The sequence below is a fragment of the Pterocles gutturalis genome, unplaced genomic scaffold (assembly GCF_000699245.1).
Source record: "Pterocles gutturalis isolate BGI_N339 unplaced genomic scaffold, ASM69924v1 scaffold31098, whole genome shotgun sequence".
In the NCBI taxonomy this organism is placed as follows: domain Eukaryota; kingdom Metazoa; phylum Chordata; class Aves; order Pterocliformes; family Pteroclidae; genus Pterocles; species Pterocles gutturalis.
In genome coordinates, this window is record NW_010121442.1 from 1 (window position 1) to 17,669 (window position 17,669).

A 17,669-nucleotide genomic window follows, 5' to 3' on the forward strand; every position below is an offset into this window, starting at 1 on the left:
AAGCGGAATGACGTCACATACCCCGCCCCCCCACTGCCCGGAAGGTCACCAGCACTTGGCCACACCCCCAAATATAGGCCACGCCCCCTCGGCCCACACCGCCGCGAGTCACGTGACAGCGCCCCTTTCTTCCTCAGCCCTCCCCGCCGCCGCGCGGTCACGTGGTATCGGGGGTTGTTCACGGCTCTGACAGGACCCGCTCGGCGCCTCCCGGTTCGGGGTCCCGCCGGGACAGGGGGGTCTGGCCTCGGCCCCGGGAACCGAGAGTCCCGAATACTTGACAGCATTCGTTCTACCGCCCACCGACGGGGGTTTTCAATGGGGACAGGGTGACCTGTACCCCTTTGCCGTCTTGGCTGGCTGGTTTCCCTCACAGCTAGCACAAAATCCCACCAAATTTTGCTTTAGAGTTACCCAAAACATCCAGTTTTTCACATTTGAGACCCAAAGGATGGACGGCACACCTGAAAGCTCGTCAGGTTTTCTCGTAAGAGATAACTGCCTCTCCCTGCCTGCCTTCATGTCCCCAGACCCTCGTGCTACTGGAGGCTAAATATACAGCACCGTGTTCCTGCCCTGCCCCTCTGAGCTATGGCACTAATCCTGCCAGCGTTTGCACACACAGATAATTGCGCTCAACCCAGCTGAAACACGGGCGCGGGCGGTGCCAGGCGCATGCCGACGGTCCTGGCCGATGCGCTGGCGCCCTGCCCTTCGCAGGTGTGCATCTATTTGCACTTTTCAAGGTCATTATTTGGCCATTTCTGAAGCAACGGGGGGAAAATAATCAGCAGGAGCAGGCCCCAGGCATTGCAGCAGCTGTGACAGGCATGAAACCACAGTATTTTTACTGATTTATTTGCATAAATCATTACTACCTAAACTAACAGGGTATTCTCTACAGACCCACTCCCATGATAAGTTATTCCACTCACTACAAATTTAATTAAATGCCGTGGAAAATGTAGGCTTACTTCACAGTTCTTTTGCAGTTGCCTTTCCAAATACAGCGATCACTGGGAATTCATGTAGAAACAGCGCTTCTGGTATGGCCTCGCTGGGAGAAATGAGCAAATAAGTGTGAAATCTGCCTTCCTTCCAGCTGTGCGCCTGCCGCAGCGGTTCACCTCACCTTTGCTTTTCCACGCTCGAAAGCCCTCGCTGTGGGCGGTTGCTGCCATGTCCTGGACTGCCAGCGGTGACAGCAGGGGTCTCCAGAGCGTGACGTTTCTTCCTGAGCAATCTGGTAGTTAGAAACCTTAATTAATGAGCAAACATGCAGCCGACGATGGTAACGATGTCTCACCTTAAATAGCATACTGCTGCTGCGATAGCACTTTTAATCAATAACTCTACCAGCCAGCCTCGCCAACGTTGACGTTAGGATCGGAGAAGCAGAAAGGATGATGAATTTTTGTACAAAAATTGATTTGTACACACAGCTTTCCCTTCCTTTAGGCAAATGTAGCTGTTCCTCTGTGTGTATGTACACGCTGAAGGTTGTAAAAAGAACGGCAGATGCGACTTTACATATTTGTGTGCGATTGATCTTAGTGCCTAACACTGAGCCCTGGCCACATCCTATTGGAAGACATTACTTTGCACTCTAAATTATGTAATGGAAAACAAAGTTGGGATGAAATGGCAAATTTAGAACTTGCATGCAGCTCTTAAGGAAGACAATGGAAGCTGTGTGAAAGAAATTTGGCTCCCCATTAGAAAGAGGCGTTATTTTCTATTGTATGACCTGCGATGGTATTATTTAAATTATTCAGCAAGGCTGTTTGGTGTGATAATGTGAAGGCGGTTCTTTATTACTGGTCCACACTGCAGGGCCTGTGCTGTTGCCTCTGTGTTACAAGTTCAGGCCACTTTGTTTTTTCTTCAGCATCGTATAAATATTTGGGTTGGAAAGAAGCTTTGGTCTAACCTCCGGCTCAAAACAGGGCTAGCTTCGAACCTTGTCTGGCTCAGTTTTGAGCGTCTCCAAAGGCGGAGTTTGCAAAATCTCTCTGGACGTTCAGTCCCTAAATACTGTCACTGTGAATGCTACTACTATTCCTTGCATCTCATCAGACTTTCCCTTCCTGTGACTTGTGGCTGTTGCCGTTTGTCCTTTTGCCACGTACCTCTGTGAAGCATCTGCCTGCTCTGTAACCCCTCTCTGGGTGGCTGGAGACCGCAGTGATATCCCTCCTCCTCCTCCTTTCTCCTAGCTCAAAAATACCATTTCTACAGCCTCTCTTCATATGCTGTATGCTCTGGCCCCCCAACCATGCCAGTGGTCCCCCTCTGAGCTCCCTCCAGTTTGTCAACATCTCTCATGTCTTTCAGTGTCAAAACTGGGCATAATTACCTGCCTTAACCTTTATTTTACAGTAAAAGACTAACAGACAATATTTAAATTGTCCGATTTAGTACTTTTCAGGGAAAATAGCACAGATCTTGCAATGTGACAAGCATCAGAGTCAGGAAACTTTGTCACACTCAGAGGGCTGTGCATGCCACAAAAAATAAATTCAGAGCAACAATGACAGTATATTTTTTTTGTACGTCCTGCTTTTACATCAGCTAGTCAGAAGAAGGAAATCCGAGACACAGTGGAGGCATCTCTTTTCTATCCAACCAGAAAATAAAAGGGTTAGTGGCTTTTCTTTTTTTTTCTTAAACAAGATTAAAATTATGGAATGTACTGTCAGTTTTAGTTAAGAAAATGCTCGTCTCTGACGATGGTCTAGAACAGTGAGATTTAAAATATCAAGCTTCAGTTACAGTGTTGATTCTGACTGGGTTGTGTCACTCGGCTTTTATATTCATGCTTCACTGTGCACTGTGAACATCATGCACTCTGAAGAATTAGCTGAGCCACCCTGAAGCTAGATTTTAAAGGATACCAGATGGTATGTTCAATGCATGTGGTAAGCTTTTATGAGCTTTTCCCCTATGGGCAATCACTGACTGATAATTTATTTCAAAACCCTCATAAAATAAATCACTTTGAAAATGACGCTGTCTCTAGTTAATAAGTGCTCTTTCTCAAGGCAGAGGCTTGTTGCCATGAAGATAAAATCATAAAACTGGTTCAAAGTGCGTTGGGATGGCAAATGCACCCTATTGAGGAGATGAGATAAACTGGATTGAACTGGAAAGGAAGCATCCTCATCTGCTTGTGAAATTATGAGCAGGTGATCTGTCATTAAAGACACTTTGACAGTCACTTAGGTACTAACACTCGGGTTTTCTGTGACAAAGAGTGAATTTTTTGAGTACGTTTTCTTTCCTCAGTGGTGGATATGGAGAGCCTTGATCATGTGTCAAGCTACTGCGTGAGTTTGTTTTCAGGTTTTGGAGCTGGTGATTATGTCTGTCAGCAGAAGACAGAGCTCTCTTCACTTGTTCTTTAGTGAATAACAAGTAGAAAATTCCTCTCTGTGTGACACCACTGAAACTCACCTCATCATCTGTCCTCCCAGAGGCACCCACCTTCTCCCCATCCCCAAAGAGAGAACCACGGTTCCCCCGAGGGATCCAAACTTTTATCAGACCTTTTTCTATCCTCCCCTTCCCCCTTCCTCTGCATGCCCAGTTCCAAACTGTGGTTCCCGGTGCAGTGTTGCAGTCCTCACAGCCTCTCGATGAGTTTTGTGACATTTGCTGTTTGGCTTACAGCCACCGCTCTGACAGGCAGATGATAATATGAAATTATGGCCCTTTGGTCTCTAAAGGATCATTTTTTCAAGTGCCCGTGGAGACAAACTGGAAAATTTCTTTTTTTTCAAAAGCTTGAGGAGCAAAAGGCAAATAAAAGGACCCCTAATTTATTTCACTCTAATTTCGCAATTGTTAGTGAAACTCTTATTCTGGAGAGGGAGAAGGAGGTGAGGAGCAGCTGTCTTGTAGAGGCTTTGGCCTGGCAATGAGGGCAGAGTTGATTTTCCCCATGGCCCGGATTCTCTAACGGATAAAACCACACAGGCACGCACACACATCCCTGGTGGAGAAACTTGAGAATAGTCATAGTGGGACAGACCAAAGGTCCCGGCTGGCCTCGAGTCCCATGTGACTGTGGGCAACACCAAATGCTTAGGAAAACGAGAAAAACAAGAAATGTGGAATGATCTTCCCCTCGCAAAGCCTACGAGCCCCTAGTGATCAGCAATCTGGGATTACACCTGCATCATCAACAGCAGGACACCCACCCAAGGCAAGGCCAGTACTGTGTGAAGGCATCGTTCATGCCATGGGGTGCCCGCTCATCATCTCTGCCATCGTGTGAGCAGCTCACAGCTGGAAGAATGTACCCAGGTTGCTAAATCCCCATCACTCAGTTTTTCATCATTTCCCTGTGACACCATTTGTGACGATGTCTTTGTGCCTCATTTTATCTTTCAGTGCGAAGCAGTTGGGGACTGTTTGTTCATCGACAGATGCTCCTGTGCTCTGGCACTTCTCTCTACAAACCCTCCGAGGGCCTTTGAGATCTCCAGTTTTGCACAGCCACTGACGTATGCATTTCTAGATGTGAAATTAATTGTTCGATACCGAGTTGCTCATGTCTCTACTTCAGATGTATATTGATGGTATAGCCATACTGCTAAGGTCAATGATCCGCTGATTGGTGCCAAGGAAGACATTTACAGTCAAATGGCTTGTAGTAATTCAGGAAATGATGCCCGGATGGATCATTTGAGCTCGTGAAGGATCTGTAAGTTATCGATATGACAAAGGTGCTTCTGGAGGGCGTGTAATGAATTACAAACATGAGGATTTCCACTGTGTGGAAAGTGGAACATCCAGAACTGATCCAGTGGGCTCTGGTTTTGCTCACACATCTGGGAGGTTCAGAGCAGCCCAACAGAAGCTGCCCGTCTGACCCGAAATCCTCCAGATTAACATCAAGTCAATGCTCACCTGTTTATTTCAGTACTTTCAGGAATCTCTCAGAGTGGGGGTGTTTTCCCCCAACATTTCTATGCTAACATTTCCCAGGTACCTGATGCAGCTGAGGGAATTTACTCCGTTCCACGACGAAGGTTTTGTATCTTACTTTACCCTCCCTGCTCCAGGATGGCTGCAATTGCCTTGTCAGTTTTGGGCTACCCCATCAAAAGAGCACAAATTTCATCCACCACAACTTCAATACAGTAAAATCTTGTCCCATCAGCTAACAATCATTTAATGCTCTGAGAAAATCTGTGGGAATAACACCCCTGTGATTCCTCCTCCTTCTCTTCAGTTTTCAGGCCCTGATTCAGCAAATAACTGAAGCGCTGTGCTGAAGCGGTGCTTTGTAGTCGCTAATGCCATGCAAAAATGACCTGAGAATAAAGCAGTTTTCATTACCACTGTTAAGAATCTGCTTCCTTCTTTGGGTTTTATTTTTCCATCAGCCTGCTGGAAGAGTACAGCCGGAAAACAGATTAGCCCGGGAAAGACTTCTTCTGAACTAATAAACATCCCACAAATACACTTCTTAGTCATATTTTAGGTCAAATGGATTTGTCAAGTCAATAGTCACCCAAGTGTGAAGGATTCCTATAAATAAATGAGACTTAAATATTTTTAATATCTTTCTGACAGAACTCCTTTAAAGAGCAAATGAGGCTGGAATTAACTGAAGTCAGGAGCATTTCAAGCAGAGTCATTAAAAAAGAAAACAAAAATTTGAACTTTTTAACCTTGGGGTTGTTTCCAGCCACATCCCTAGCAATGACAATAAATTCAGAAAATTCCATTAAAATCTCTATTCTTTGGACTCTTAAGGCATTTAGCATAATGTTCTCAGTTCCTCTTCTTTCTTACGAAAACAGGAAGAAATTATGCAGAGTAGTAGCTGTTTAAATACTAGAAAGTCTCCCTGGGGAGAATTACAGACATTTCAGTGATAAATTGGAAGTGAGATAACGGAAGGTTTGGAATGAGCCTGATCCAAAGTTCATTTCAGAGCTTCCTCACTAATTTCGGGGCTTTCTGTATGAGGTTTGAGATGAGCAAGTCTCAGCCCAGCTGCATTTGGGTAACGGGTTTGTCTTTGCACAGGTTTACCCTGGGGAGTTCCCACTGAAACTGAGCAAAAAATGTTAATCCAGCACTGAAATTTTTTCATGGAAGTCCTACATCCAAACCTCATCCTGAGTTTTCCCAGCAGCCGGGCCACTCTTCTCCCTGCCCAGAGCAGAGTCTTACAGCTCCAGGCTACGTGAGTGAACATTTTATGTTATCTCAGTTCTCCCTGCCTGGGGGCAAGCACTACTCCTCCCTGTAAGTGTTTGTAATTTTGTCTGAAGAGACACATTTCAAATCTGTAAACTCTTCCCCCCATGCCAGGAGTGAATGCATCCTAATTAATTAGCAGAACTACTCCTAGTATACACCCATTTAGAAAGTAAGGGAACTGGCTATTGTGATAAAGTACATTGCTGGGCTCCTCTCTGAGGGATCTGAGGACACAATTGTCCTGTTATTTCGAGCTCCCCAGGGCTGTGCTGGATAGTGTTTAGCAGAATGAGGACTTAAAAACTGCCTCCAGAAAACTCTGCTCCCCACGTGGCTGCCTGCTTTCCCAGGTCCCCCAGTTGCCTCTGCTCAGCTTGGCAGGAGCTCCTTCTCCCTCCTCCAGGAAAGTCCTTTTATTCCTCATCTCCTGACTGCTGCCCCAGACTTGCTCGATACCACTGCTGCAGAGCCCGCTCCCCTCCACCACCTCCCCTATATTCACATATCGTTTCCCATTTTATGCTTAGACTTGAAATTCTTCGGGACGTGGAGCATCTCCTTGTTTTAGTTTTGAGATTAGCAGTATCGAGCTACTGTTGCAATACAAATAAGGAACGGGAATAACACTTCCTTGGTAATATTTCCGCCCAGCATCACAGGGTCCAGGCTGGTTGGTGACCTGAGAAAACCAGTCTCATTCTGGGCTGTGTCACACCCCTTCCTCGGTGCTACTTTAGCTAAACACATTCCGGGAAAACAACACGATATGCTGCCAAAATAGCAGAAAGAACCAACTCCCCAAACAGGAGGCCTTCCCCCAGCTCCATCGTTTGAACTGGAGGTTTAATGAAGTAACAGGAGGCGAAAACAACAAGCGCAATGCTATTTAAACTTATGAATAGCTCCTAATCACACAAATTGTTTCAAAAGAACAAGTAGGTAGTAGCAAGGATTGAAGGATCAGACTCCAAAACGATTATGCTGAAGCGCAGTAAAGAATGAATGGACTCTTTCCTTTCTCTCTCAGCAAAGATTTAATAGCCAGCACTGTATTTAGGGCTGATACTGCTGGAAATTACTTTTCCTTTAGACAAAAAATATATTACATGCCTGCTAAAATGTATTTTCATAATTAAAAATGAACTGTAATTGGCAAATGAATTAAGTAGACTTTTGTGGAGATCTACTCTCATTCATTCACTGATTTGCAGCCGGTTGTTTGCAATTAATCTCTCTACTGTTAGAAACGAAGACACACGATCATATTTAGACTGTAAAAACACCAGCATATAGCCAATTAGTGCCTCATTCTAAATAACTTAATCTAGTAATGCTTGCTTTGATTTTGAGAGACGTAAAGCACGCATTGCTGAGCTGGGGTCTGAGCTGCTCTGCCTTGAGCCTGTATTTGTGGCTGCTGATGGGGGTGGGCTACTCGGTTAGAAGGACTTCTGGCCCCGGACACCTTTTTGCTTTACTTCTTACCACTGTGCATTGCAGGTTAAGGTGTGAGTTCAGCTGTTACAATATGTTCCATTTCATTTGCTAATGCCATATGTTATTTGTGTGATAACAAATGCGCCATTTTTAGCTTGTAGAGTTGAACGGATTTATCCGGAATAATTTCTACCCTAACGTGGCCAAACATTTGACAAACAGGGTTCCAAAATGTGCTTTCGGGAGTGCTGTTTGACTACAGCGTGTGCGGATCAAAGCACGTAAGATACAGTTCGGGCGAAAAAGGACAGTAGATTAAAGAGCAGGGGCACAACACTGGGTTTGGGAAGTCCTTGGAAAGAGGTGACTCTGGTTCCCCAGTTTCCCTGCGTCCCCGTTCCTTTGTTTTACGTTTTCTGCATCTTCCCCTGTCCTTTCCCCCTCCATAATCCCGTCTGCCTGGAACCACACGGAAGGAGCGCGTCAGATAAAGCGAGGGATGATTTACTTGCGCTTTTGATATTAAAAGAGGCACAATATCAAAGTATTCAGTGCATCCCCCTGGCTCCTGTGAAAGAAAGGATCCTTTTATTCCTTGGCTAGTCTTCTGTCTAGCGAAGAATCTGCCATCCCCTCAGGTAATTTGTACCAACAGATCGTACCTGTGGTAGCAGAAGATCCTGTCAGGAGGGAATATCCGGCAGAAACGAAACGTTGCTCATGCATGAGAAACGCTGGCTGGCAAGGGGTAAGAGCTGATTTTTTTTTTTTTTACTTGCTTGGAGGAGAGGAGTACTTGGGAAGAGGCATTTGCTCAAACAGGGAATTTTTTTTAATTTTTTTTTTTTTTTGCTTAATGAGTGCGTGTATTCTTAGTGAATCAACGTAGAAGAGACAAAGTGCAAGCGCCTCATCTGGCTGGCGTACTCAAACTCACACCTCCCACTCAGTGCCACCCTCAAGTATATCTTCCTCAGGAAAATCTTCTCCTGTTTCCCCTTCACATTTGCCCTCTCTTTGGGCACAGGACCAAAATTCCTTGTGTACGAGGATACCAGAGCCAGCAGCATCACACCAAGATATAATTTGGCTCGGAGAGTATAAATAATGACAGGAGTATAAAAATGACAGGATGTCCCCCTCGCCAACCCTGCCTTACCTTGGCGGCGGTGAGATCTCAGGCATCTTCTACTCTAACTCCAGAGTTTTTGTCATAAAGAGATGGACAAGAAAAGCCTTCAGCTTGCCCTGAGCCTCCAGCTTGCCAGGTCAAAGGTGTCATGAAAAATGAGGCATTTTCGGGGAGACTGAAGATCCCACAGAGATATTCCTTGCCAAAAAAACACCAGGGTGGAGATTTCCCATATGAGAGGTCGTAGCCAGCCACACAGAGAAATGACTCTGTTGCATCCCAGCACTGTGTTCCTTCCTGGCTTCAGCTGTCACCCCAAATTCCCCTCTCTTGCTGCAATTTCCCACTCAGGTGATGCTTCGTGCTGCTGCAGACACCCTTCCCTTGGGCTGCCATCCCCCTTTCCCTGATGGAAGCATTGGGTGCCTCTGAAATAACACGACGGTGTTGATAAACAAAGAAATTAAGTTTACAGGGCTGTTCATTTCTAGTGTGCATCAGAAAAATACCCACAAACCTGAAATTATCTGATTTTGCAACTGCACTGGTGGAGAAAACCCCTCTGTCAGATGTAGTAGAGCTATTCCATTCCCCCTGCCCTCTCTCTCCCCATATTTTCTAGAGACTTTCCTCCTTCCCCTGTCAGAGGACATGAAGTTTCGGATGGCTCCGAAGAAGTTGTACAGCAACACAGCCAGTGCTCAGATTGATTTTTCTTGGCTAAATTTGCTGAATCTCTTTTTTTTTTTTTTTTTTTCCTGAGGCTTTGGATATCAATTAGAAGAACACTACTCTTTTGTCTTGTGTGTTGCTCCCCTACAAAATAACGAACTGTTTAATACACTAGAGGCAATTTCAAATTATCTCGTTTAATGAGGAAGGTTGTGATAGAAGATTTATTACCCTTTCTGGTCTGCTAATGTATTTTCCCAACCATCCCAGCAGAACCAATCACCGTATTTTCATTCTACACTCTATTTTCAGGGGTTCATTAGTTGTAGACTAAAAATAACAGTGAAGGTCTCAGTCTGAGAGCTAATCCAATTTTTTTTTTAATTGGAAACAAAATTTGATTAGACAACTTTCTAATCATAACAGCATCAAGCACCAAGACCCTTACTGGGTGTTTTGGCCAAACTGAAACTTCATGTGACTGCACAGAAAGACCTGACCTAGAAATAGTCACAGAACTGCTCCGAAGGACAAACCCAGCCTTTTCCTTAAACAAAAAATCCCACATTAGCACAAGCAATGGATTGGAGTCTATTCCAATTGATGCCCATTAAAAAAAAAAGAAAACCTCTGGCAACAAACCTGTTCAACTGAGACAAACTCAGAGATGCTCTGAGCTAGTGGCTGAACATGAGACTTAATGCGATTTTTTTTTTTTTCCGCCCAGAGAATTAAAAAGAAAAATAAGGAAAAGAAGATGGAAAAGCTCTCAGGTAGGCAGCAGGGCCTCCTTCTTCGGAGCTGGATTAGATCTGAAGTTGGCACTTCCCACACGTCATTTGAGGGATTCTTCCCAGCAATAAAATAGCTGGAGTACCCACGCGAGGAGATCTTTGGGGCACTCGGCAGTCTTTTCTAACCCCGCAAGGATCCCCACAGGAAGGTGTTCGTAACAACCTGCCTGCGGGGAGGCTGGGCTGAGGATGCGTTTTGGCCGGATAACGCATCACTCAGACACCTGGGGGATTCTTAAAATGGATGTAGGGAAGAGGGAAGTTATTTCACATAACGTCAGCCTCATGTTATAGATTTTAGATGCATAAATTATGTATTTATGTTCAAAACTATTATTCATAGAGATGAGTAAACAAGTATTGATTTTTACACTGTAGCACAGACGAGTATTTCTCACGATGCAGACAGAGGCTCCTCTTCCATCCTCGCTAACTCTGACCTCACCGGTGCTTCCTGAGAGGAGGATTTAACAAGGACAACCACGTTTAAAACCAGTTAGCTGCCGCTGTCTGGAACGGAAATCAATGTGCATTTCTTTCTGAACAGACAACTTCTCCACCCACGCCACGTCACGTGCGGCTCATCCTACGACCGGTTTAGATGCTGAACCAGACAGATGCAGACGGAAAGCAAGCTAGGAAAGGATGCGTGAAAAAATCTCATCTCAAAGAGCAGCCTTAGCTCTCCCACCTTATGGGAACAGGCAAAGACCTACTGTCTGTGTGAAGATAGCAGAAAAAGGAAGCTTAAATGTATAAAAAAAGTGATGTTACTGCAGAGTTCATTTTAAACCTTTTGAGAAAGGTTCTGCTATCAGTATGTGAGCTTGTGTCAAGGTTTCTCTCCATTAAACATGTACGATACTACCATGCACATTTAGGGGTGGCAGAAAATAAAAATCCTTTAACTGCATTTTCCAGTACTACGTTATTTCAGAGGTTAACCAAAATCACTTACTTCATAGCTAACTTTGCTATACTGAATGAAGGTACAAGTTCCTTATTGGCTTATTATTGCAGATAAAATTGACAGAGAAAATCACTAGGATATACTTAAAAATGGGAAGGAAATGTACGTTTACAATAAAAAGGTCTCTGAAGGTCTCTTGTTTCATAGGAAGGAAGCTGTCTTTATATTGCATGAACAATAAAAAATGATTAAAACTGAAGAGAGACAGGAAGCTGATAATTTGATTTATCGTCTTAATGGCTATGATTCATGAATAAATAATATAATGGTTTATGTCTCTCTTGTAAAAGAAGTAGAGAAGAGCAATTTGTCTAATAAATTACTTCAAAAATTACAGCTGAGTCTTGTTTGCCACACTTGTTCTATTTAAAAAGAATGAGCGAGTATCTTAGTTCTTATTACTTACTAGGACATTTGCTGTATTATTTATAAGAGTCAAAAACCTTAACTAAAAGCCACTCATCCCTGACCACAGTCTCACATTAGCTTTAAATTCAGGAAAGAGAAAGGGATTGATCACTAGATCAATAAATCTAACCTGAGAGATGACTAAAAGCTTCCTTTAACCTCCTTCCTCCAGCATCCTTTTTCAAAATTAAAGTATCCCCCTTTTTAATTATTTAAGAGCATGTCAATTTTCCAGGAAGGCCATGTATGACTGCATCATACGAGGATTTCTTCTTTAGATTGGAAACACACCGGCATCTTTAAAAGGAAAGTATTTAAATTATCACTAGTTTATTTTTTCAAAAGTTGGATATCCTTCTATAGATAGACATATCCTGTTCCAAATGTGCCCCAATTTCATCAAGTGCTAAGAACAGGAAAATCGAGAAGAAATGTCTACGCCCAGTTGTGGGACACACAAACTACCCCAAATCCATCAATGATTCTGATGGAGTCAAAGTTGCGCTGTATTGACGGCACTGGGCCAACAACTGCCATTACTATAGAGCTGCAAAAAGTCATTTCAGGCAAAAGCAAACTCCAGAGAACACAATTAATGGGAAGAGTGTTTAATTTTTTTACAACCATCCTGTAAAAATAGTTTGTGTATGTAGTTTGCTCAGTGTGCATTGAGAGCCTGATCTTTTTTCCCCCCCTTTATATCAAAATAATTTATCAAAATCAGATAATTTTTCTTACCAGCAGCTGTTCGCACCGATTCAATACGCTTGTTTCTACTGTCCTCCTATTGAACCGCCTTCAAAGCAACACAAACCACGTCATGCCGACACAATTCCTGATGCAAAGCTGGCTGGGTGCCCCAAAATGGGGGTCTGTGGCCAAGGTGACCTCTGCATTATGTCCTCGCTCGGCCACTGACGTGCTGCATAGCCTTGAGCACGTGTTTTTCCGCACATCTCTGTACCTTCCCTTGTTCCGCATTTAATCTTCATCCCGAAGAACGGGGGATCTCCGTCTTGCCACAGCTTGGGCTTAGACAGCGGAAGTTCTGATCCTGTTTCTGAGGTTAATTTTTTAGAGGGCTTCAACCCTGAACTTCAAGACTTGGTTATCTTTGTATCGGACTTCAGACACAAGGTGTTATAAAGTATTATCGGAGCGAGCAGCAGTGGGAAGACTGTTAATGACAGGAAAACTTTAGGATGACAATTCTTGGCATATTGTAAAACTAGTTAATTTCTACAAGGCTTATTTAAAAAAAAAAAAGAAAAAAGGATACATGGATTTAAACAAAATGGACCTTTTGAGTTCTCATGTTTGATAAGAAATTGTATATTTCATTAAATGGATCTTTCTCAGATGGCACGTGTGTACACAACGCAATGTCAGGTACCAGTGTCACACAGGTATGATTTGGACAAATAAATCAGGAAAAAATAGGGTGAACTTCCACAAAAAAAACCCCATTTGTCAATATTTTCTACATATGATTTCTCTAGATAAATGCAATAAACTGGCCCACAGTCCAAAAGCACTATTTTTATGTGCTGCACCTTCTTGCCCCAACTGCTATATTATACAGGTCTCCTAAAATTGGAGTGCTCGAGACGTTTTTGGGGTAAGTGATGCATCGACAAATGTCAAAACAATGCAGGCTGCATACAGAATGACACTGAAAACACAATGTGTTGGGGAACTATACCCCAAAAAAGATTCTTTCATGGCCTTTCATGCTGAAGGGACAAAATTGCAAACATTTTGATTTGGAAAGAGATGGCAGCTTTTGCTAACTCCCAAAGAAAGTACGCCTTTTGGTGGAAATCTATTTTTGGGGGTCTTGTGATAAAAATAATAATAATGTTAACCTCTATCTGAAAGTCTGAGCTTTTTGCCCTAATTAAGAGTTTCTGAAAGAGAATTTTAATCAAGCAGACTGCAAATACCTCTGATATAACCCTGTGAAGTCAGATTTTGAACCAGACATTATTACTTCATCCTGCAGCTACGCAAGTCACAGGCCACCATTCCACCATGATGGGCACACCATAAAAGAGCAGGGCGAAGATGATCCCTGCTGCTCACTCACTTTGGAAAATGGCAGTGACAGACAGAGGGAAAAAGAGATGTACTAGTATGAAGCTGTCCTTGACAAGATACAATTTAAGCAAAAGGCAATGTCAGTTGAATGGAAGCAGCACGAGGAAAAGATTACAGAAAAAAAAAAAAGGTAATTTTCCTGGCATCAGTCATACAATTATCATTTGCATATGGAGGAGGGAGAATCTCAGCTGATACAAGCTGTTACAAGCGTATCAATAAAGCCACGCTGATTTATAGCAGCTGAGAGTTTAGCCTGGAGCGTATTCACCCATGTGCGATGCGATGGATTGATGTGTTAGCTTTTTCTCCCTGGAGACTTTGGTTCAAAACCTATTTCAAACACAGTGAAAACAAACGGGCTGGTCTCTAAGCAGATGTCCCTGGAAATCTGTTTACATCATCACAGTGACAGCAGTTTGGTGGAAAGGGTTTTCTCTGCTCAGGGTGGGGCAAGGGCAGGGAAGCAGCTCCCTGGGGGGAGCTGCATGGCAAAGCTTCCTCGGTAACTCCTGAGTACCCAGTTTGCAGGACTGATTTGATGTCCACAAATCTGTAGGATTCTGTCCAAGGTGAAATGAAAAGATTCAAATAGAAATATTGCTTTGTCTTAGTCTACAATCTGGGAGCGAGACAGCACTGTGCCCTGCCATTCCTAGCCTTCACGCGTACGTAACCTCACGCACACGGGAAATCGCTGATTTTTGATCAGATCTTTTGCATGCATGAAATCGAACACATTTGTAATTCTGCAGGCATGGGATCTCCGTTTCAAAAGCACTTCAAGAGGATGAAAACACTCCCTGCCATCAAAGGAGAGGAAACAGTGCAGCTGTAGTTTCAGTCACATCATCTCCCGTACTTTTGGCAGAGTAGTTCTGGGCCCAGATTTGCGAGAGGAGATAAAGCGCATACAAGCGAAGCCGACAGAACTGCAGGTCACTCCTGCACCTCCTGGAGCTGCATCCTGCGGTCAGCCTGGAAAGCAAGAGAGGTTCTTGCCTGAACCCAGACCCGTGGAGTCTCCACGGGGATTTCACCAATCATTCAGCAGCAGACCTGCTCATCCATGTAATGTAAGCAATGCTTTTAGGAGCATTATCCAGGCATGGTTTTCCCATACATGGAATTTGGCAGGAGGCCATTCGACCAAATGCTTCACATTGCAAGAAAAATCTACAGACTTTTTTTTTTTTTTTAACTATATTATTTAAAAAAACCCAACCCTCCTACTCAGAAAGTAGGAAAGTTATTAATCATCACCTCAGGATCAACTATGCAGGATCTGATAGTTTAATATGTAGATTTTTAAGGAAATATCTTTCTTCTCACCCTCCCACCCTGTGCTTTATCATTTAAGAAGCAGCAGCACTTAGAGTGCAAACTGGGTATTTCATATAATGAAATAGTGACACAGAAACAGAGTTACCGAGTCCAAGCCCCATCTATCATTCGTAACTATATCATTATCCCCTTCCAGACACTGATCAAATCCCAGTTTATGAGTAGTTTGCTTTCCACTGCTATTATACGAAATGAAAAGCTGTTCCAGAACCCTGCCGCTCTGACGATTACAAGCCTTCCTTTTTTCCAACCAAAATCTTTTCACGACCCGTTCATACATGTTTGTTCCTGTATTGAGTGTTGTCCTTCACTGGAATTGTTTTTCCCCTCCCTGGTGTTTAAGTCCCCTGATGTATTTATAGAAAGATCATATCCTCTTTCCAACTTCATTTTGCTAAGAATTGTAATGTTAGAAATAGACTGATGAATTTACTGTATTAGATAAGGACAGACATAAATACACGCACACAGAGGCTAGAACACTCATTTTAAAAGAAATGCAGAAAATACAGATGAGTCAATCTTTAGTTAACAGTGCATTATTTCAAACATGTCAGTAACAGATGTAAATTACAATATAAAAGACAGATCAAGTTCAAAACTGATTTCTAGGGATTTTTTTAGATCTAAAGACTATCCATCTATAGAAATACCAGAAAGCCTACCTGAAATTCTGTAAAACTCTAGTTTGGGAACCGTACCAAAAGCCCACAACAAATATAATTTCTAAAAAACAGAGCTGGGAAGACTCAAAAGTACATTTGGATAAAAAAGCCTTAGACAGAGGCTAGTTTGGGTGGTAAATAATTTGCAGAGAAAGAAAAAAAAATCAAATTGCTATTAAAAAAAACCCTAGAGGGAAGAAAGACTGAACATACTATTTGTCTGTTTAGAGATAATTTCATTCTTTCATAAAAATATTTCCTAGCTTTGCTGCTCTGGTACATCAATCCTGAGTACTCTGACTTTTGATTTATAGTGATATTCCTTCAGATACAGCTTCACCGATGGAGGAATGGGAAGTGCGTCAATACCATCGTAAGTTGTACAGTTGCAAATAACCGTTCTACATATATGTTGAAGAGAAAAGGGAAAAGTCCTGTTCAGCGGAGTGGATAAAAGCGGTTCAAAGAACATACAGGAACTTGGATCTTTGTAGTGCTCTAGGAGTCCCGTGATGTCAGGAGAATGGAAGACACAGGGATCGTGGGCGTCAAAGCTGAAGTTGTGATTCCACTGCTCTATCCGCGCGTGGAGGGAACGACTGTAGCGCCTGAAGCTCACAGAAAACAAATAGTCTTCTTGGGCAGAATCTCGTAACAAAAATGTTCCCTCTGGCTTTCCTTCTAGCAGTGCCTCAGCTGCATATTTATCCATGACTCCCCAGTAGCAGGGATTGTTATTGATCTGGAGGAGGTCTGGGACTAGGCAGTGGACATAATCAATCTGTGTGTGGTATTTCGGAGGCGTTTCCATCCGTAACAGCTCATCATCCGTTTCCCATTTGGGTTTGTTTCTTTTTCTAGAACTTGTGCACAGTGTTATAACATCGTCGTCGGAGTCCATATCGCTCTCATCTCTACTGCTCCTTACCACCTTACCTGTAAGGAACTCAGACCTCGAATCAGCCCTGGAGGAACCACTGTCGCTAAAGTCACAGGACTGGGAGGGAGAGTCTGATCCCCTGTTGGCAATCGCGTCGTCTCGCAGCTGATCCTCCCTCTCCTCATGCTGGGATAAATCAGCAATTATCCAGTCTTCTGCTTTTGGGTTTATAGGGGCTGTGTGTCTTTTGATCAAGTGCCACCGAAAAGCTAGCTCCGAGCGCGGAGGGAAAGGACACTTATCTAGCATTAACTCACTGATATGAATTTTTCTTTTTGATGGCAGTCCTGAGGCATGCCGACTGCTACAATTCTTTATGGGAAAGCACTGACCCACAGCATCTTGCAGCTTCTGTTTGAGAGACCGCCCTAAAAACCTGTGACCGCACGAACGGTCCAGATCCAGCTCGATAGATGAGCAGCTATACTTCCTCTCTTGGCTCCTTAAATTAGTCCCTGATCTTCCCGCAGCACTTGCTGTTTCAGCATCAGAACAATGCTCACTCTTTTTAGACCAGGAGAGCTTCTTTCCACTCCAGACATAACCATCCTTTCTGTCCGCGCTTCTACTCCGGCTGCTCTTGGGTTTCACATCTGCATTTTTAATATTACTGTCCTTATTTTCTGCCATCTTGACAGTTTTGCTTCACAAGTTGCCAGAAAGCGTGCTGTGTTTCTCGGAGGGTTTTTCTACGTAAGGAAGCTTCCTCGAGGCACTTTCTGGGAATCTAAGGATAAAGAAAACACACTTAAGTTACACAGTTATGCATGCATGCAACACAAGGCCAATGCAAGTGTATACAGGACAATTAATTGTTAACCATGTAAAAATAATCTGATCGAGCTGAGTTCAGTAGTGCACCCCACAAATGCCAGCCTGATCCCAGACAAGGCCCTCTTAACCCTTCCTTGGGAAAAGCATCCTCCAGGATAAACCATCGTACACGTTTTTAGAGTATCCATTCTGACTACGCAGCATAGGCGTTGGTAATCCT

General features: G+C 43.4%; 1 protein-coding gene across 1 annotated transcript; it reads right to left on the bottom strand.

Moving 5' to 3' along the window:
- Positions 1-15,543: 15,543 nt before the first annotated feature.
- SOCS4 (suppressor of cytokine signaling 4) lies at positions 15,544-17,396 on the bottom strand. Its single transcript, XM_010077250.1, has one exon. It carries the CDS (start codon positions 17,303-17,305, stop codon positions 15,995-15,997), a length of 1,311 nt encoding a protein of 436 aa, XP_010075552.1. The 5' UTR covers positions 17,306-17,396; the 3' UTR covers positions 15,544-15,994.
- Positions 17,397-17,669: the final 273 nt, after the last annotated feature.